The 22,784-nt window shown below is 32.3% G+C and overlaps 1 protein-coding gene across 1 annotated transcript in view; it reads left to right on the top strand.

The window, feature by feature from the left end:
- The window catches only part of Lrp1b (LDL receptor related protein 1B), a 1,807,788-nt gene that overhangs the window by 787,724 nt on the left and 997,280 nt on the right, over positions 1–22,784 (top strand). The window contains exons 4-5 of the mRNA XM_015479144.2: positions 14,948–15,067; positions 20,716–20,844. Coding sequence (XP_015334630.1) covers positions 14,948–15,067; positions 20,716–20,844 — 249 coding nt within the window. The remainder of the gene's footprint in view (positions 1–14,947; positions 15,068–20,715; positions 20,845–22,784) is intronic.

The raw sequence follows: 22,784 nt of genomic DNA, 5'->3' as shown, positions 1-22,784 counted from the left end.
TTTCAAAGAAATTCTTCAATTTTTCCTGAATTTCATGAACTTCAGTTATAGTATTGGTTACTACCTTCTTTCTCCTGACTATACTCAATTCTTGTATGTCTTTGACTTGAACTTGATTTTATATTGTCTTATTTGAAACATTTGGTTATTGATTTGAGGTCTTCTTTAATAGTAGAATTTATATCTATAAATTTCTTTCTAAGTATTTCTTTCACTGCATTTCATAAGTTTTTGTATGCCTAGATTGTTTTCCCCCTTTTATCTGACATTATAAGTATGTATATGTATATGTATTATTTATTTATTTATTTTGTAGTTTCTTCTCATCCTTAAGTAACCTCTTAGTCATCTACAAGTGTGCCGACTTCCATAAACTGAATTTACCACATTTCTTTCTATTATTAACATCATTTTATTTATTTTTAATTTTTTGAAGGAGATACACTGTATGATTTCAAAAACTGCATTGATAGAACCATGATCTCTAATGTGGAGAATGCTCAGTGGATATGGAGAAGAATTATGTTAGAACTTGTGTGACAAACCTTTCAGAATGTTATAGTTGTCTGTTGGGGCCAGTTGATTATAGTCTTGTTTTGAATCTTCTATTCCTCATTGTTCTAATGCTTGGTTGTTCTAGCTATTATGTAAAGTGATCCATTGAAGTCTCCACCTCTTATTGCTGACTTCATACATTTTCTTGCGATTCTTCCAGTTTTCACTCAATATATTTTGCTGTCCTATGTTTAGTTGCATATATATTTATCATTGTTTTTTTTTATTTAATGACTAATCATTACAAAAATTCTTCTGTCTCATAATTGAACATCTAATTATCAGATTTTAGTATATTGTCATTACTATTTTCTAATGATTTGTTTGCATGATATCTTTCCTATGCTTTTATTTTCTACCTCTTGTATCTAAACCTAAAATTTGTTTCTTAAAGATAACAAATAATTGAATCTTACCTTTCTAGCCATTTGATAGTTTTGACTTTATATTGTTTGTCTAATCCTTTTACACTTACTATTATCATCTACAGAGTTGGATATATTTTGCATTTTACATTTTTTCTTTATCTCCTATCTTTTATACTTCTATTTTTGCATTACTGTTTTGTTTTTCTTACATGAATATTTTCTAGTATAATATTTTAACTCCATTAATTGTCCTATTCACTGTTTGTTTTTTAGTGTTTGCCCTCGAGCATAAAATATATACCGTAACTTACCATTCTCCTTCAGTTGTAGACTTTACTTAGATATATAAATATTAATAGTATATAACTCTATTTCCTCTTTGTGTTTTTGTTTTATTGTTATGCTCATTACAGTATTGTATTATAAATCCAGAAATGTATTGATATAATAATTTATATGATATTTTATTTTTTAACAAAAAATAAAACAGGGAGTATTTGTTATACTTACCCCCTTTTAACAATTATTTTGTTTACTCGTTTGTTCTTATGTTTGAAATAAAATCTTGTGTTATTTTCTTAATCCAGTACAGCTTCACCTCTTATTTTTTGTGTGTGCTATCATTGTCAACTACATTACATTTCCATATAAGTCCAGAAATACAATTATATACATATTATTTTGATAATTGCATTCATGAGTCTGCCAAGAGAAAAAAAAAGAAAATTATGAAGTTGTAACATCTTTTGTACTCATGCAATTGTTAATGATTTTCTCTTTCTCTATATATATTTTTAGACAGATAGATAGACACTGCTTACTTTATTCAGATTCTTTTGGGTCACTATCTTTTGTGCCTGAAGAAGTTCTGTTAGCATTTCTTCAAAAGAAGCTTTGCCAAGCAACACAATTTTTCAGTTAATCTGAGAATGCATTTATTTCTCTTGTCACTTCTGAAAGAGTACTTTGTTAGATAATAAAATCTTGGTTGACATTTTTTTTTTCTTTTAGGATCCTGAATATATCATCCCACAATATATCATCAGAGCCTTCTGACCTCTGTAGTGTCTAACGAGAAATCAGCTGAATAGATTTTCACTTGACACCTTTGAGATTATCTCTTTGTCTTTCAACATTTTGACTATGCTGTGTTTCAGAGCAGCTGTGATTATTAATATGGACCATGCTTTAATGCTATAATTGACAATTTGTACATCTTTGGAGAAATGTGTACTTAAGTTTTCTGCCCATTTTTAATCATTTCATTATTGTTGACTTTTTATATATATTCCAAATATTTGTCTCGTAAGTTTTATTTATGATTTGCAAACATTTCTCCTATTCCATGTATAGCCATTCATTTTGATCCTGTTTTATGAGTTTTAATTTTGACAAAGCTCAGTTTATTTATTTATTTTGTTGTTGATGCCTGTACTATTGTCATATTCCTATGCTTCTATTAATTTAAGCATGCTTGTTGAAGTCTTTAATATATTTGTTATAGCAGATTTCAAGGTTTATCCGTTAATTCGCATATCTAGACCCTCTGAAAGGCAGTTTCTGTTACATACTTTTTAAACTTATCTCATGTATGGATCACATATTTTTGTTCCTTGGCATGTCTCATAATTTGTTTTTAGAAAATAAATAAATAAATAAAACCTTATAATGTGGGTAAAACCCAGGGCCCTTCATGAGCTTAACAAGCACTCGACTACTGAACTACACCTTCTATTCTGAAAACTGAACATTTTAGATAATGTACTTTAGCAACTTAAGATTTTTCTTCCCTGCCCCTTATGGTGAGGCTTTTTTTTAAATTTACATGTTTAAATGTTTTTAACCTAAACTGAACTATTTAAGTGACATCTGTTTCCTATACAGCCTGTGTTCTCTCCAGTGCTTGCCTCAGAGGCTATATCCTTGGGCATGTGTCCAGTCACTTCTGTCTTAATTAATTACTATGAAAATACTAGTTTTTTATGGTACCCTTCAACTTGAACTGTCCTATGATCAGTGGCACATAAAATCATTTCTCCTGGGAGAATGCCCCCACTGACTGTTACTTAAGATTGTCTTCTTCCCTGTGCCAAATAACTGCATCATTTCACTCGAGTTAGGAACTGGAAGTTTTTTTCTCCAAGTGACACCTCTGCCCTACTTGCTTTAAGTAATTTCCTATGGTGTCCTTGGCTTATCTTCCTTTTCCTGAAATTTCTGCCCAACAAGTTTGGGGATCTCAATATTCTTGGTCTTATTTTCTTTTGACACCTTCTAAGTTTCTTCATACTCCTTCCACATACAGAGATTATTATTTTCTTTTTCAGCACTTCTCCATTTCACATCACAACCCAAGCCTGCTCTTACTCCAGATATTATCAAGGTACCTCCAGGGCCTGGGGTTGTGGCTCAGTGGTAAAGCACTTGCCTAGCACACCTGAGGCACTGGGTTTGATCCCCAGAACCACATTAAAAAACAACTAAATAAACGAAAAAAGTTACCTCCAATTTCTAAGTCTTTCCAAGATTTTGTCTTTGTATTGACTAACTTTTTGGTTCTCCTTCAAGAGTTTTCATGACACACAACTTTGTGAGACCTATTCACATCAGAGTTCAGAGTGTCTCTGGGAGTTGTGCAGTGCACAATTCATGTGGTTGAAATTATCATCCCTCTCGTCATTTTTACTCCAACCCTAGATTTTCCCTCCTCAGTACTGAAAAGACATGTGTGAAATTAAGTCAGCATTCACTTATTACTTATTTCTTCAAAATTTTTGTTGATGTTATTTATCTTCTCTAGTTTTCTTTCCCAATATTCTTATCATTGTGAGTCCACTTTTTCTTATTTTTATTACCATTTTATTGATATTTTTGGCTTATTGCATAGATAAGGTGTGTTCAATTGCTATGTTTAATATAGTTACTCAGTACCTTTTTAATTTTTATTCTAATTTGTTATATATGACAGCAGAATGCATTACAATTCATATTACACATATAGAGCACAATTTTTCATATCTCTGATTGAAAGTATATTCACACCAATTTGTGTCTTCATACATGTGCTTTGGATAATAATGATCATCACATTCCACCATCATTTCTAACCCATTGCCTCCTCCCTTTCCCCTCCCACTCCTCTTCCCTATCCAGAATTGATCTAACCCTCCCATGCTCCCTATCCCACTATGAATCAGTCTCTTTATATCACAGAAAACATTTAGCATTTTGTTTTTTGAGGTTGGTTAACTTCACTTAGCATTATCTTTTCTAACTCCATCCATTTACCTGCAAATGCCATGATTTTATTCTCTTTTATTGTTTAGTAATATTCTATTGTGTATATATGTGCATGCAAGGCAAGCACTCTACTAACTGAGGTATATCCCTAGCTCTAGAACACATTTAAGGATACCATTTGTGCCTTGGTTTATTCTTCTATATTAAGAAAGATGGAAGTAAAAGTTTCCGTGATCCTTTGGTGGTGACTATTGTAGTTGTCATAATTTGGAAAATCTTCCTTTTCTCTCTCTTTCCAGAATAGTTGGGATAGAATAGTTTGTGTGGAATTATTTTTTTTTTACGAAATATTTGGTAGAATCTTCAGTAATGCTGTGAAGACAATGTATCTTTTGTGGGAAAATTTTTAATTACAAATTTAGTTTTTCAGTATATAAGGGATTATTCATATTAACTATTTGTTAATTTAGCATTGTTAGTTGTGTCTATTAAGGAACTTAAAATTTTCATGTGATTTGTCAAATCTATAAGAATAGAGTTGTAAATTTGTTTGTTTATTTGTTTATTTATTATACAGGGCTTTTTACCCCAGACCTATAGTTCCAGACCACACCACCCTCTCTTTTTACTTTTTATTTTGAGACAGAGTCTTGCTAAGTTGAATAAGCAGTCCTCAAATTGTCAGTGCTCCTACCTCAGCCTCATGAGTCTTTAGGATTATATGTATGAGCAACCATGCTCAGCTTCTTTTTAAATGTGGGGGGTATATAGTGATTTACCTTTATCTTCCAGATACTTATAATATGTTTGATACTTATAATTCCTTCTTAGTTTTGTTTTGTGTAGATTTTCAAGGTCATAGGATACCAGATCAATATATAAAATCAATCATAAATATAAATGTTAGCAAGGAACAATTTGAAATTGAAGTTTAAAAAAAAACCCTGTTGTTATAAGATTGAAACTATGAGGTTCTTAATATAATTTGAGATTTTTAAGTTTATGAAAACACATGCAAATCAAAAAGTCCATAATAAATACCATGTATATATGTTTGTAAAATAGGAGGCTCAATAGCCTTAAGAGTCATTCTTCCCTATCTATAGATTTAGCATAGTTTCAATTGAAATCAATAGGATTTTGTACAAACTGGTTCTGAAATTTATATGGAAATATAATGGGCCAAGAAAATAAAAGTGATCTTGAGAAAAAACATAAAACAAACCATGAAGATTCATATTCCAAGGCTCAGATTTTATTGTCTTTCAAAATAATGTGATATTGTGGAGGACAGGAAGAAAGATGAGTGACACATAAGATTACAAAATTATATCCACAGGTATTTGTTGGATTGATTTTTAACAAAGGTGCCAAGCTAATTAAATGGAACTAAGTTAATATTCTTTTTTTATTATTAGTTGTTCAAAATATTACATAGCTCTTGACATATCATATTTCATACATTTGATTCAAGTGGGTTATGAACTCCCATTTTTTCCCCATATACAGATTGCAGAATCACATTGGTTACACATCCACGTTTTTACATACTGCCATACTAGTGTCTATTGTATTCTGCTGGGAGAGGAGGGGAGGGGAGGGGGAATAGTAGAGGATAGGAAAGGCAGCAGAATAAGTTAATATTCTTAACAAATGGAACTGAAAAAATTTAAAACTTACATATAAAATGAAAATAAGCCTTGATTCATATATTTCCACATAAACAGAAACTAACTCAAAATGGACCACAAATGTAAGTTTCTAAAATTTCTATAAGAAGCATAAGCTAAATCATATAAGACAAAGACTTTTTAGGCATGAACTCCAAAAGCAGTGTTCATTACAAAAAGTTAAGATTGGAATTTATCGAAGGTAAGAATTTCTTGAGAAGTTCTATTATCTGAGAAACACTAGTATAGTTTCTCCTTACAGTGCAAAGAGAAACTATAAACTGAAAGAAATTATTCACAAATCACATATCTCATAATGCCCTTGTATCCAGAATGCACAGATTATATGTCTGTATGTGTGTGTGCATATTCTCATATCTCAATAAGTAAACAAACAACATAAGTAAACATGGGCAAATACTGAAGAGAACTTCAACATAAATATCTGATATGATTGGCAAATAAACATATGAAAAAACATTCAGTATCATTAGACATTGATAAATGCAAATTAAAATGAGAATGGTGTAGTAAACATGGTTACATACAAATTAAAATGACTACAAAATAAAGTAGAAGTGAAATTAAAAGCTAGTAAACCAAGTGTTGAGGAGAAGGCAGAATAGAAGGAAGAGAGATTTATTTGTGTTGAAAATACAAAGAGATACAGCAAATTTGGAAAGAGTTATTTAGTTTCTTCTAAAGTGAAGCATCTATTTACAATGTACCTCAGTATTCTCAGATTTATTCAGATAAATAATAATCCATATTGGCAAGAAAATTCATATGTAAATGTTTATATCAAGTTTATTGATAATAACCCCAAACAGGAAACAACATAAATATCCATCAATGAAATGAATAAAAAAATCCAAGGGACATTCACATGATGGAATAATATTCTACTATAAAAAGAGAAGAAATACTTATACTGACAATTTTTAATGCATATTAATTTCAAATATATTATTCTAATTTTAAAAAGTCAGACTCAAAATGCTATATGCTGGAAAATCCAATTTAAATGATATGCTGGAAAAGGCAAAACTACTCTGACAGAAAACAGATAGCAATTGCCAAAAACTGGTAGCAGGGAAATAGGTTGGTTGGAGAGACACACAGGGCAATGTTTAGGGATAATGGTTCTGTTCTATATCTTGATGATGATGTTGATGTATACACTTTTGACAATCATGTATTATACATTTGTCAAAACTTGTAAAGTGCCAGATGCATTGACTCAGGCCTGTATTCTCAGCATCTTGGGAAGATAAGGCAGGATTGCAAGTTTAAGGCCAGATTCAGCAATTTAGTGAGGCCCTAAACATTTTAGTAAGATCCTATATCAAAAATTAAAAATAAAATGGACTGAGGATGTGGCTCAGTGGTAAAACACTGCTGGGTTCAATCTCTAGTACCAAAAACAAAAACTTGAAGAATGCATTTAATCAATATGAATTATATCATAAAACCAACATGAATGAAAAGGTCTTAAAAATTTCCTAGGCTGGAGATGTGACTCAGTAGTGGTGTTACTTCTAGCATGTGTGAGGCCCTAGGCTTAATCCCCAGTACTAACTAAAAGTAATCATAGTGACTGCGCAAATGCTATATCGTGCTATTTGAGAACACACAGAGAATGTGAGACCAGGACAAAAAACTCTGAAAGAATCCACATTAACAGTCATAAGCAGCCTCCTAATCTCTGCAAGACAGCTCACACTGAATTTTACTCGGCCAAGGAAACAGGGGCGAGAGGATGAATGATGTGACACAAATTATCACCACTCTAAATATGTCAAGCATTCGTCCTGCTGACAAGAGGGGCTGTCTGGCATGGTTAGCAGCTGCATCGGTTTTTCAATCTCCGAGTACAAAAAGTGAGAGACATATTTATTTCTTTGACATGCTACATGAGGAATGAATAATTTTTTCCTCATTACTATGATTACCATTGTTGGTTAAAAGGCATTTTTGTACATGCTGAATTCCAGGAGTAGTTTTATTACTAAAATTAAGAATGAAACACCATTCCATTTTGTAAAATAATATCTCACATAATTTATATCTGAAAAGGTGACTGTAATTCCAAAGAGATTCTAACCATTCTAACTTTCTCTCAGGGAGGAACATGTAACATGAAACATAAAATTAAAGTAGCTCAGCTGTGTTCTTACTGTCTTACTCTTCTTCCTCTACTAACTCCAATGCATGGGCGATGGGATTTGTTCAATATAGCCATAGAGGTAGCAGCATAACACTATTGCCAACAACGTGTTGGATCCTATTGCTGCACATAAAAATTGGCCAATGGTGGTGGCCAATTCAGACGTATTTAATAAACAAAACTAATGAGGAAATAAACCTTCGAAAAATAATAACTTGAAATTGTTGGAATATGGTTTCCAACGTCTAATCATCTATCTCTATCATTCTCTTTTACTCTGAGGCAAGTCATCATAATTTATTTGTGTTTTCTAAATAATATACTTGCATACATTTGTGGAAATGTGCCCTAAACTCCAGTGACATTAAAAAACATTAACATCCCTAAAGACTAAGCAGATTAGCATAAACATTTGGTGAAAATTGCTTTCTGAATTGTTAATTGGCTTGTGATTATATGACAAATTATATGTAGATATACATTACTTCAGAGAACAATATTCATATTTTACAGAAACAAGAAGGTCAATATAGAAAATCTTTATTTTCTATGGTTAGTGTTTTCTTATCTGTTGGTGATTTTGAATTCATGTAGAAAGTTCAGGAGAATTCAATGAAAACAAACCAGAATGAAAAAGCTTCTTTATAAAATACCAAACAAAAGACGATAAAGCTAGAACGGTGTCATGTAACTGTAAACTAAAAGAAAAAAAAAAAACTCTTTATGCAAAGGACATAACCACAAATTGCTCAAACAGTACACAAATTATGATAAAAATATTAAGAATAGATATTTTGTTGTGCTCAATGGGTAACATTAAATGGCAAAATGAAAATGAAAATTATAATGAAAAAGAGTTACTGGGCTAGAGTCGTAGCTCAGTGGTAGAGAGCTTGCCTAGCATGTGTGAGGCACAGCACAGCATATAAATAAATAAGATAAAAGTCCATCAACAACTAAAAAAAAAATATTTTTAAAAAAGAGATACTGTGTGTCAGAGAGCACTTTAAGAAAGCCTCATTAACTCATTTAAAAGACACAAGAACTCTGAGGGAATTTCTATCATTATTCACAATTTAGGGATGAGGCAAAACATATTATCTCTATAGTAAGTAGACCATCATCATGGTATTATGTAACAAAGAACCCTGACATCTCAAGGACTTAATCCCAAAAAGTTAATTCACCTTTTCAAAGATGTTACAGTCAAATGGTTCATCTGTTTCTGTAGTAGTTGTTTCTATTGTAAATAAAACCACAATGCTGGCTGAATTATTTTAAAAAATGCATTTCCATTCATGGTTGTGGAGATGAAGAGTTCAGGGCCTACCTGGTGATGGCCTGCTTGTTGACAGTCTTGAAGCAACACAGTTCATCATGGAGCAAAAGACAAGGAATGTGTATGTGCATGTGCATGTGATTTTTTTTTTTTAATGGCCTCTCTCATTTTTCTTATAAAACCACTCAAATTCATTCATGGGGGCTCTACCTTTGAGACTTCATCTAATCCTAATCACTTTCCCAAAGCCCCCATCTCTTAATGCCATCGTCAATTAAGTTTCTTCCCTCTTTATTTCACAGTGAGGAATAAATATCAACACATGTAGCCTTGGCAGGCACAGTAAAATCATCCAATACCACAGCAATTGTTAAGTGCTGTCTCAGATTTCTTTCATTTTGGACTTCTGCCAACCCGAGGTCTTAGGAATCTCCTGCTAGATCTCTTGCCTCCAGGTGGCTCACAAGTGAAGAGAGAATTGAAAATTGTTAGTGTATTTTAAAGGTCAAGTTAAGGATTGGCACACAGCAATCCTGTCTGCAATACTAGAATCCAGATGTATAGCGGCAACCTAACTGCAGTCAACTGGAAAATGTCATCTTTTTACTTACCTAGAAGAGGAAAGAGGTTGATGAACACTTAGGAATTTTCTGACACATTCACATAGCCCAGGATTACTAAAACCAAGGTTAAAGTTATGGTACTCTATGCATTAAATTAATCTTATATTCCTCTGGTCTCCTCTTAATATTTGTTACTGATAGAAATTCAGAAATATATCTCTTGAACCTATTTCTAAGTAAAAAGATGGTTTAGAAGCTTAGCTGCCTCAAAGCTACCCCCATTACTTGTAAACTGTGAACTTATATTTGATGAAAAAAAACATACACACATTTAATATTCTCCTTTTCAGGTTGTTCTCCTTTATAATTTTGATAAGGATATGAAAATATTCCTTGAAAATAGCACAAAGTGGGCCTATGTGAGGAGAATCTTCCTCAACTGAATTACATTTAATCCCTACAATAACACCTCCTTTCCATTAGTGAGAAAGTTATATTTTGTAATAAGGTTAAGATCAGATATCATGTTTATATGTTTCCCTTTCATATTATATTCCCTTAGGTACTAATAGTCTTTCTACTTCAGTCTAAGATCCAAACAAACGATAATATTGCATGAGCCAATGATTGTGCTCTGTGAAAATCACTCTGAAAACTAATGATTCAAGTTCAAAATTTTTTGTTGTACTCAAATAAGCTCTCTAACAAAATTAATCGGATGCTCTGTTAATTATGCACATAGTCATTACAGTGTTACATGTAATTAAGCATAAATGCTAAGCAGTTCAAACAAATAACTTTACAATAATTAGTATTGCTTGCACAGCCAAGTCAAATTTTAAATTTTACTTTTCACATTATTAGTTCTTCATAATTCTTCACGATCTGTTAGCAGAATCAATATTTACTATGTTTACATAATATCATATACTGTTTAATCATCTCCCTACCATTACCATGTGCATAAACCAGTCCTTGTGCAGGATACAAACCAAAAGCAAAGTTGCCCTTGTCTTTTTTTTAATATTTATTTTTTACTTGTACACAATACATTTATTTTATTTATTTTTATGTGGTACTGAGGATGGAACCCAGAGCCTCCTATGTGCTAGATGAGGGCTCTACCACTGAGCCACAACCCCAGCCTGCCCCACCACCCGCCCTTGTCTTTTTTCTCTTTCAATTACCAGCAATAGGTTAAAGCCTGGTCTTACAGATGCATTTTCCCCTCTTTCTTCTCAATCATCCCCATCACCATTCCATATTGATATCTCTTCAAGAATGCACCATATTCTTATCTATAGACATTTCAAGAGTGAAGAAAGTAGAAAGAGGAGAACAGAAGTATTTGAGTTTTCTACTTTGGATTGAGATTGAAAAAGGAGAAGCCAGGTTATAAAGATTTAAGAGAAAAACAATGCATTTAAATCACTTAATTAATATGTCAGCCTTAATATTAAGACCAAATAATTTGGATCACACCCTACCTTCATTCTTTTTATGCCGTAACTTCATCTAAGTGTTTTCTATAAGAAAACTTTCCTATTTCCTTGTCCTTTTCAACCCCTGTTGCATTCACTTCTGTCCTCACTACCACACTGAATTGCTTTCCAAAGGCATTCCTTGATCTGTTAGGAAATCTCCTTCATTTTCTAGTCTTTATCCATGTGTATTTCTCACTGAATTTAACATTGATTTTCCTGATTACTTGTATGGACTGTGTTTCCTAGGTTTTCTGAAGCTTTCTGGGTTCTCTGCCTATGTGGTTGACTATTTCAGGGTTTTTTTTTTTTTGTTATCATTGATGTCTCTTCTGTTTGATTTTCACATGTGGCAGTTCTCCTTTGGGTTTTATTTGTATCTCAAACAGTGTTTAAAGGAACAGTCCTTTACTTGTTAGGTTCCATGTACTAACTTCATGCTTACGACTTCCATATCTATATCTACATTCCAGACTTCTCTTTTAGAGGTAAACCCAAATTCTGAGCTCTTCTCTGGTCATTATATTGCGAACATGTAAAACCTAAAGATAGTCAAAGACAAACATAATATATGTTTTTAATGTCTGTGCTTTTTAGTCATAAAGTATTACTATAGGTTATACTAGTGGAATTTCCACCACTCTTTCCCTGTCACATTGTAAATCCTCAATGTGTCTAAAACAGTTTTGCATTTGTGGAACCCTAGCAGAGGGCTTTGATTAGGTGCTCAATAAATATTGAACTAAAATAGCATATAAATTCAAGCCACTTTTGGACAAATTCCACCATAATGAAACAAGATTTGACAACTCAATTACCTAACTTTAAGAGGTAAATGAACTATCTTTGGGATGTATCTTAATAGACTAGAAATAATATTAATTCTCATTTTAAAGTTAAGCTATTTCATTGATTAACTTATTCAATACAAATCCTATAAATCACTTTCTATGTCTTTAGTAAACTACTAAGTCTAGAATTACAAATGTAAATAAACAAATAAAATTAATTCATTAAATGACATGCCATGGTTTGAACCATCCCCAGATGGTACATTGGGAATCAGAACAGTTTATAACAAGATGGGGCCTCAAAGTGACACTGAGCTTGTTTTGCAATCATGTTCTGTCATATATAATATATATATTATATATATATATATATATATTATATATATATAATGTATATTATATATGTTATAATCTTGGACTAGTTATCTGCTATCAATCTCCTCTTCTTTAAATTATGAGGTTTCACAGAATTTTCATATTTACAGAACCTGAAATATAATACTTTCTAAATTTCGTACTAATGGGGAGAACAGAAATTCACAAAGCATCATTTATTTCATATTGTATTGGTATAATTTTTACAGACAAAATCAATGGTATTTATGTGTTAAATAACTGTTCATTACTATATTTATGTGTCACTAGCATTAACCAATTATGCAAGATTACAAATTAGGTGTAATTCATTTGTATAGTAGTTAAAATTGCCTCAAGAAAACCAAAATGTTCTAGGTATTTCAAGAGAAAAGGCATTTGATATAAAATATTAGTTGTTATTGTACAGTACTTATGTTCCAGACAGAAAGGAAGTCTTGAAACTTAGTAAGTTTGCAAGTGGCAAATAGACATGAAAACAGTACCAAGGTTTCTATCCCACCCTTCCAACCTCAGGTTGATGAGAAGAAATGGAAGCCAGCAAAGAAGTCTGTGACATAGGAAAGCCAAGAGCACAGTAGCGTGGAAGCAGAGTCAATTGTGAGAACAAACCAAAAAAGAAATAGTTACCAACTGTGTCAAATGCTGCTGATAGTTCAAGTAAAGGGAAGACGGAGAAAAGATCATTGCACTTATCAACAAATAGGTCATTGGAGACTTTTATGTGAAGCACTAGGAGTTAAAACTGAATGGCTGGGTTTAAAGTAGAGAGAGAGAGAGAGAGAGAGAGAAAGAGAGAGATTGAGATTCTTTTATAAGTTTTATTTTAAGAGAAACAGAATTGAGCAGTATTGACAATTGGGTAAGTGAAATCCAGGGTTTTTATTTATAAGTTGGGAAAAAAATAAGAGCACCGAGAATAAACTAGTGCAGAATTCAGAAATCTTTCTCTGTTAAGGGATTATAGTAAATTATTTTAGACTTTTTAGGCCCTACCATTTCTGGGGTAGAGTGAAAAGAGCCATATGCAACATGTAAATAATGGGTGTGACTGTGCTCCAATGAACATTATCATATAAAAACCATACTGGGAACTTAGTTTGTCAATCCTGACCTAATATCAACAGGGTTGGGGCATGATTACATAATTAAAAAGGAAGAGGAGCACAGTTCGAGTGAAATCTGTGAGTAGATGAGTGCAGATGGGATTTGTGCCTACCAGGTGGTGTGGGAGCATTGACAATGAATTCCATTAAGTTTGAAAGGCAAGGGAGACAAGAACATGCATCAATAGGTAGATGGGCACTGTGAACCTGGAAAATCTCTTCTGATTGCTTTAGTTTCCTCAAAGATATAGAAAGCAAGATTGACATATATAAGTGAATATTAGGAAGGAGCTTTGAAGTTTTAAGAGAAAGTGTATATAATAGTTGTATGAGAGAGTTGAAAAAAAAAACTAAGCTAAAGGAATACTATAGACAATTATTGTTTTAGTAATATACCCAGTGTTCAATTTAGGAGGTTCAAGTGTGTTCTTTTCCCCACATAGGAATTTTTATTCATTTTCATTGTAATTTATAATTTTTCAGAAGTGCCAGATAAGCTTATGACAAATTATGACATATTTTGAATCACTGAATGTTCAAAATACTTTTTTACCTACTATGAAAAAAAAAACTATGGAATTCATTAATACCTCTACATTAATACCCCTAATTTGGACAGTAAAATTAGTCATGCATTCAACTAAATATATTTCTATGTTTATATATTTCTAGATTATTTCTGTTAGGAACTTTTTTTTTAATGTATATGCTCCTGTCACTTCATCTGTGTTTCATGCATTTATCATATTGAATCCTAAGTTTCTCTGATGGTTTACTAAGTTTTGATTCAATGATGTATAAATTTTTAAAGTGTTCAGATGTAATGAAAAATATAATTTCCAGTATTTATAAAATATTTTGGTACTGATGGAAAATAAATTATTAAGATGGAATATATTCACACTGATTACTATGAAGGTTACACATGGATTGGTGAATCAAAACAAGGTCTTGAAAGATAGAAAATCATTTGATGTGTGAAATAAAAAAGGCATGGATTGTAAAATCAACCAATGAGTTGACATTTTTTTTCTTTTGAAATAATTTAATTTACTAGACATTGGAATGGAAAGAATCTGTGACTTTGAACATAGTGACAAGCTAAAAAACTGAAAGACCCAATTGATTGATCTTAAATTTTATTAACATAACTTCAAACAAATGCAATCCAACATATTTTAAAGGAATAGACATTGTTTCTTCTCTAGATTAATCATGGAATCTTACTGAGAGAATAGTCAGAACTGTTTAATTACCATTATTACTAAATAAATACAACCAATATTTAAAGTTTAGAACTATACATATGTTCACAGTTTAACATAGAGACTATATTTGTTTTTCAACTACAGAATTGTTAACCAATTGCCAGCAGCTGAATTGTCAGTATAAATGTGCAATGGTGAGGAATAGTACAAGATGTTACTGTGAGGATGGATTTGAAGTAAAAGAAGATGGGAGAAGCTGCAGAGGTAAGTGTAAAATTAAACTATATTTGTGTTAACTCTACTTGTTTTCAGTTTTACATTATTGTAACAAATGCCTGCTCTGACTTACTCAAATTGAGGAAAGGTTAATTACCCACCATTTTGAAGGTTTCAGTCCCTGACTGATTGGTCCCATTGCTTTTGGACCTGTAACAATGGTGGAAACACAATGGATGAAGCCCATTCATTCATGGCCAGAAATTAAAGAAAGAGATGAATAGATAAATCTCCCAATCTCCCTTCCCTAAGCTCTTTAAAGCTCAACCACCTTCAATAAACACCTTGAAGTAAGAATAAAGCCTCCCATGCATGAGCTGTGTGGCAACACTATTATTATTATTATTATTATTATTATTATTATCATTATTATTATTTATAGAGGCTTAGTTAATAGAAAATAATATATCTCTGAGCACCTATCATGTTCCACTTAAAGTTTGTTAACTCTTTTTTTTTAGATTTAAAAGTTAATACGTCCCCCCAAAATGTAAACATTACTCTTATGAGTTTATATCAATACATTTTCAATGTGTTTCAAAATAATATCAGAATGTCAAAAAGGGCAAATGTTTTAGTTAAACATTAACAAATAGATTTAATTATTATATATTTTTAAATGTTTTATGGTAGTCATATGGCTACAGTCTAGTAAAAATTTATTAATTAAGTTAATTATTGCTTAGTTATGTAAAGTTCTTTATAATTTTTACATTGGTAATTATGGTAGCAGCTACTTACCAATAGCAATAATAATAGATATAAATATTGATACATATATATTATGTACATTATTTGATATGGTACTTAGAATCTGTATTTATTTCAAATCTCTTAAGGGAGTATGTGTGTGTGCGCGCGAGCATACACACAAAATCAGGGAATAGCTGCATTGCCCAACTTCTAATAATTGGAACATTTTCCAAAGAAATTGTGCTTTGCTGATTATTTTAATAACCTTCACTTTCATATTATCACTTTACCTTAATTCACATTCTTAAAGTTGAAAGAATCCTTAAAGAAATATTGTTTAAAATGCTGGAGAAAAAAAGCAACCAAAGACAGATGCTGAGAAGTTAATTGACTTGCTTATGTTCACACTCTTCTCAGTGATAGAGTTGAGAATAAAATCCCAATCTTCAGAGACTTGTTACTTTTATCATGAAATGTCTCATTGCCTTTTCAGATATATATGTGGTTTGAACTTTAGTTTACTATTTGTTTATTAATATAAAACATTTTTATAATACAATTGATTACTAAATACTCATTAGAGTCTGCTATAAGAGGATCAGGTTGATATGTTTAGTTGTGTCATATTTTTTGAACCAACATTTAAAAATAAGTCATTACATATAAAAGTCCAGAGATTCTGAAAAAAATCTAGGGAATTCTAGATCCCTCATAATCACAAAAGTCAGCTTGATGTACATGGCTTCAAATATAAATGGTGCCTTAGGACACACGTGGAATTTGTGGTTCAAAATAGCCCTTACTATTTAAATGTACCTATAACGCATATTTCTCTCTTATTTTCTACACCTTACTCCAGTAAGAATCAGGATTTTCAGTTCCTTTTGCAAGGATAAATTGAAGTCTTGAATTTCCTAGTCTTTGAATTAAATGCAAAAATACAATCATAGTTGATCCCTCCTGTTGAACATTAGTAACAATTGTATAGCAATAATTTGAGAAATCACTAATGGAAAAGAAACTCGTTTTATTTTCTCCAAACATTCGACTGGCTGGGTCTGAGAATCACTTATACTTCCATGAAACTGTATTTCCAGTCAATTCTCTGTCCTTAAAGGAAAAAGAAGGCAGCATCACAAGTAATGACTTGTCCATTCCTTTGTGGCCAATTTTGTGGAGCTGTATCATGTCACAGCAGTATATTTTAGCTAAGTAGAAAGAACAAAAAAATCATTAATCACATTTCTTTCCTGTATAAGTATATCAGAAATGCCAAAATAGAAACCAATAATATTAAAGTAGAAAAATCTGTGGAAATAGACAACAATCATTACTGCAACCAGAGCCTGGATTTTACCAATTGGAAGACTAGATTTCTTTTAGTATTACCATAGACTTAATTCCAAACTCTGTTCTTTCAGTTCCAAAAGCGCTTATTGCAAATGAGCCATCCATGGCTGCAGGTTATTATAGGACACTAAAAAAAAATCAGAGAATAGAGCAAATTAATTCCATACAACTACATTGTTTTCCAATTTAAATTGTCCCTTATGATATTCAGCAATCTTTTTGATTTCCCTTAGTAACTTCCTTTATTAGCTTGGGTTTTCCCAAAAGCCAGTTCTGAAACAAGGATTCAAGATTCAAGGTTTATTTGTGCCTCACCATGCTTTTTTTTCTTTTTTCTTCCTTCCTTTCTTCCTTTCTTTCTTTCTTCTTTTTTTTTTAATAATGGCAGTGAGAGGTGATCTAGAAAGAGAATAGCTAGAAAAATTAAACTGTCTACAACAAGGTTTGACTGAGCTGAAATGTGTTCTCCATCCCTCTAGGATGAGGGATGAAGGGACTTAGGTTTTAATGTACATTTCCAAATAGGCAAGAAGCAAGTGGTCATGTGCTAGAGAATGTTTTATCTCTCCTGGAACTTTGACCAACCTGCCTTGAATTCTAGCAGAGCTTCTCGTGAGATGATTTGGAGGAATTGCACATCCCTCAGACACAATGAAAGATCCCCACAGGTGCAGAAGTACATGTAAATATTTGAGGGATATGAACAGACAGTATCTGTGTGTGACAGCCCCCTTGACCATCACTTGTAAAAGGGTACTTCAATCATTCTTTATTCTCTTAAAATATGTTTCCTTAATCTATTCTCTTTCATATTATCAATGAGTTTTTATTTTCTAAACATTTTTGTAGGTACCATAAATATTAACTCAAACTCCTCTCCTTTCTCCTCAGGATTTGCATTTATACACCAATATGCTTTTTTTGTTCTCATTTCAGAATAGGTTTACTTCTTTAATTTGCTTGTTTCCCATTTTTATTGCTGCCCAACTGAACTTTTGTCTTATCTTAGTCCATTAATTTTCATCTCTTCTGTATGTTTAAATAATGTTCTTTCACTGTCTTACATTGTAGTCAATACATAAGTTCACATTTCTCCAATAAAAAATACATGCAAAATAAAACAAGAAACATGCAAACATCTACATTAGATACTGCTTCTTCTTATAGCCTCATTCCTGTCCCCATCTCTTCTTTATTATTTGAGATGTTTAACAACTGACTATACTTACATTCTCAATTTTGTTATTTCAATTTTATGTCTCAATCCTTCATTCCTATTATGTGGCTTCTAATATTATAACAAAAGTCAAACACCTTTAAACTTTCTATTTCCTTCAGATCTAGTTGAGACTAGTGAAAATCATCAATTTTATTCCCTAAGTACTTTTACAGCCTTTTCAGTTTATCTGGACTTTCCCAGAGCACCAGTGTTCTTGATTATCTTCACTACAAACTCCACCTCCCATTTATATACATAAAGCATAAGTTTGAGATCATATGGCAACTTTCTTCATTCCATACTCATCAACCCAGAGTGACATTCAACTCTTTCTAGAGTCCCACAAAACTGTCAGGTAAAATCCACTGAAACAATATATTTGTGTGTATAGTGGAATTATTTGAAAGCTTGATAGATAAAGATTTTATATAACAACAAGAAAATTCTACACTACCAGGATCAAAACATAAGTGTCCTAATCTCCTAATCGAGGAATCCAAATGAGAATTCAATCTTTATTTTGTTGAATTTCTTCATTGCATATAATTCATTGCATATAATCCTTTTAAACATTTTGATATTCTTGAAAAGTTCTTCTTTTCTTAACTCTTCCTGAATTAGTCATGAAGTCTCCTACATAGGAGGCTCATGGACTCCTTTTTCTGGCCTGCCCTTTCCACATCAGCACCTGATAACAATTTACTCCAGCCAAATTATTATTTTTTTTCCTTAATTTCCATTTCTCTATAGAAACAACCATTTTCTGTTTGTTTAAATTTATTATTTATATGCTATTGAGTCCCAAATGATATAGAACAGATCTTAGTCTATATTAACAGTCCAGTATTGTCAATTGCTTATTACACATTTACTGAGAAATGCTCTCTGGACACCTCAAGCTTAACATAATCAAATCAAAGTCATTATCCCCTCTCATCATATCTCTACTCAAATCCACACTCCTATATTCTCTATTGCAAAATTGAACCACCATTCATATCCATCACTTCCAAACAGTTTTAAACCTTATCTATTTTAATTGTGTAAATCTTAGAGTTTATTCCCTTTTCTTCATATCTAACAACTTAATTAACTTTCCAGGATCCGTTCTTTACATTCACCAATCCATCTTTTCATCCGAACTTGTTTTGGTTGAGAATGCAAAGTTGATTATATGGCTTATCTATTTTTTTTACTTTTCCATTGCCTTTGTTTAATATACCCCTTTTGGTTCAGTAGGGTAGATTTCTTGCCTACCCATCACAAATGCAAATAAAACTTGTATTTAAAAAATTATTTGATATTAAATTTGATCTTTTCTTCTTTGCTTTATTATCTGTTCCACAAATTATTTTCCCATTCTCATCTCCTGCTACTTGCCCTAATACACCTTTACTGTACTTGATTCCTTGCGCTTCTATGAAACCCATATTACATCATCCCAATGTCTTTTACATTGTATTGTATTTAAATAAATTGTTCCTTTTTATCAATCCTTTCTTGTTTTTGTTTTTTGATATGAAGTTTCCACTTAGTATTCTCCCTCCAGGCCCAAGCAAATGTACTTCCTTCTCTCAGATTGTCTTATTATTAGGATATGCCTTTACAATAAAGAAATGCATAGTATCAAAATAATATCTCACTGAACTTGTATCATTTAAGGATACAACACAAGTTTTTTTTTTTTTCAATTCTATTTTATTCTGGGATTAGTACAGAGGTTGGTACATAGGTCAGACTGAATATACATCTGTCTAAAAAATTAAGTATGACAAGATGTCTTTTTGTTTCATTGGTCAGTTAAGAATCATTAAACATCTGCTGTTTATGGAGATTTAAACTAGATGGTAGAGGAAGGAAGGAAGATATTAAAATAAAATTTAATTAAAATGTCTGGTTTCAATAAGTGCTTGATAGTTTCCCCTTTCTAAATTAGTGAGGGTGATTTACATAGCTTGGCTCAGAACTCTTATTAAATCTGTAGATTGAAAACCATGTCACAAGACTGATTCTTTGTTAAAATAGTAAAAGACTGGTTATGAACACTGGAACTATTCAATAAATATTAATTGCAGTGTATTTCATACCTTGACCAAAATAACCAAGGACTTATTGCCTACCCATCACAAATGCAAAACTTGTATTTAACAAATGATTTGATATTAAATTTGATCATTTTTTTCTTTGTAAATATTAAAGCAACAATGAACTTGAATTTCAGTTAGTGTGGTCTTGAAAAGTCATATTGGTGTTAGTGCTTCCTTTCATAAGCAAGAGTCTGTTTCCAAAGTTCAAACATACATGCATTCTTCAAGGAGAAATAAAAATGTCTAAGAGTTATGTTGCTTAGAAATGATGCCAATTTTCCTTTTAGATCGAGACGAATGTGCTATTTATGGTACCTGCAGCCAGACCTGCATAAATACACATGGCTCCTATGCTTGCAGTTGTGTGGAGGGCTATCTAATGCAGCCAGACAACCGGTCTTGCAAAGCCAAAAACGGTAAGTGATTTTTTTTTTTTGTCCCGAATTCCTTGTTTCCTTTACACAGCTCCTTTTCATTAGAAATGAAGGACAGCAATATGGATTTGGAAGGGTAGAGGTTCCTTCATTTCTATACACTGATCCATAGTTAGAAATCTAGAGCCCTTCTTTCAGCTGTCACTGATTATTATAAAACTCCTTCCATTACAGGAAGTTTCTAATTAGCCAAAACCTGCTGCAAAAAGATGGATTAATTGGTTTGAATTACCCATCTCTTTCCTGGAATAGTAAGATAGGATTCCTAACAGGTTTCCACGAGCTCCTACTTTGCCTACAAAATTCATCCTTCACATGATAAAGTTATCTGCTGACCAATAAACCAGATAATATTCTTTTCTCCTGTAAAATCTCTCAATAACTTTCTCCCATCCTGAGAATAAAATATGAACTATAAGGGCCTAATTATCAGGCAATTCCTCTTTATAATTTCACCTCTCTCTGCTCTCCCTTTCTTCATCAGTACCAACCATACTTGTTTCCTTCTTCTTCAACTAGGTTGGTCTTGCTTGAGGTCATTTCACTTCCCATTTTGTCTGGCTGCAGTTTTTACCTATAATATTCACCTTAATATCTCCTTCTTATCAGTCAATTCCCAGCTAAAATGTCCAATTTCAGAATGACCTTTCTTATCTATTCTATTTAAAGGTGAACACCCTCTCTAACATTATATTTGCCAGTTGAATTTATTTATAAACACCTACTGTATTGCTATGATCCAAGTTCTGTTTTCCTTATGACATCACCATTTTAAAATACTCATTTAGGTATCTGTTTGCTTACCATATGATTTCTCCAGAATAACATAAAGAAAGAAAGGGAGGAAAGGAAAGAAAAAGGAATGAAGATTTTTTTCTAATTAAAAGTACCAAAATGAGTGCTTCACTTTGTTTGGGGGGCAAAGTATTTGAGATTGAACTCAGGGGCACTCAACCACTGAGCCACATCCCTGAGCCTGTTTTTGTGTTTTATTTAGAGATAGGGTTTCACTGAGTTGCTTAGCATCTCACCTTTGCTGAGGCTAGCTTTGAACTTATGATCCTCCTGAGCCACTGGGATTACAGGTGTGCACCACCACAGCTGGCTGAGCACTCCACTTTTCAATGTTTGAATTTCATATTTCAAAACTGCCTTTTGCTACTTACCTGTGAATAAATGTTTTTGGTTTCTACATAGTTTTCATCTGCATTAAACTCTTAGTACATATTTTTGATCAGCTAAAATAGCTTTGAGATGTACTATAGGAAGATACTTATTTTTTTTGATGGGTTGAAGTTGCTTGGGAAGACTACTACTACATGTGGTATTCCATCTGCCTTCTTCGAAATTCCCTTAATTCTTATTTTGTAATTTGTTTTAATTGGTTACACATGACAGTACAATGACCTTGACATATCATACATTTGAATCAGATGGGATATAATATCTCATTTTTCTGAGTATACAGGTTGCAGAATCACAGTGGTCATGCAGTCACATATATACACACAGTAATAATAATGTCTGTTTCATTCTACTATCCTTCCTATCTCCCCAACCCCTCCCCTCCCCTCCCATCACTTCTCTCTACCTAATCTAGGGTAATGCTATTCTTTTTTTTTCTCACATCTTCATACATGTATTTTGTATAACAATGAGGGTCTCCTTCCACCATCCATGCAATTCCCTTTCTCCCTCCCTATCTCCTCCCACCCCTCTTCCCTATGTAGAGGTAATCTTCTTCTCATGCTCTTTCTCTCTTCCCCATTTTGAGTCACCTCCCTTATATCAGAGAAGACATTCAGCATTTGCTTTTCTGGGATTAGCTAACTTCACTTAGCATAATCTGCTCTAATGCCATCCATTTCCCTGCAAATGTCATGATCTTATTATTTTTTAGTGCTGAGAAATATTCCATTGTG

The sequence above is a fragment of the Marmota marmota genome, unplaced genomic scaffold (genome assembly GCF_001458135.2).
Source record: "Marmota marmota marmota unplaced genomic scaffold, marMar, whole genome shotgun sequence".
Classification (NCBI taxonomy): Eukaryota; Metazoa; Chordata; class Mammalia; order Rodentia; family Sciuridae; genus Marmota; species Marmota marmota.
The sequence above is the reverse complement of the archived record's forward strand: the minus strand, read 5'-3'. Positions and strand labels throughout refer to the sequence as shown.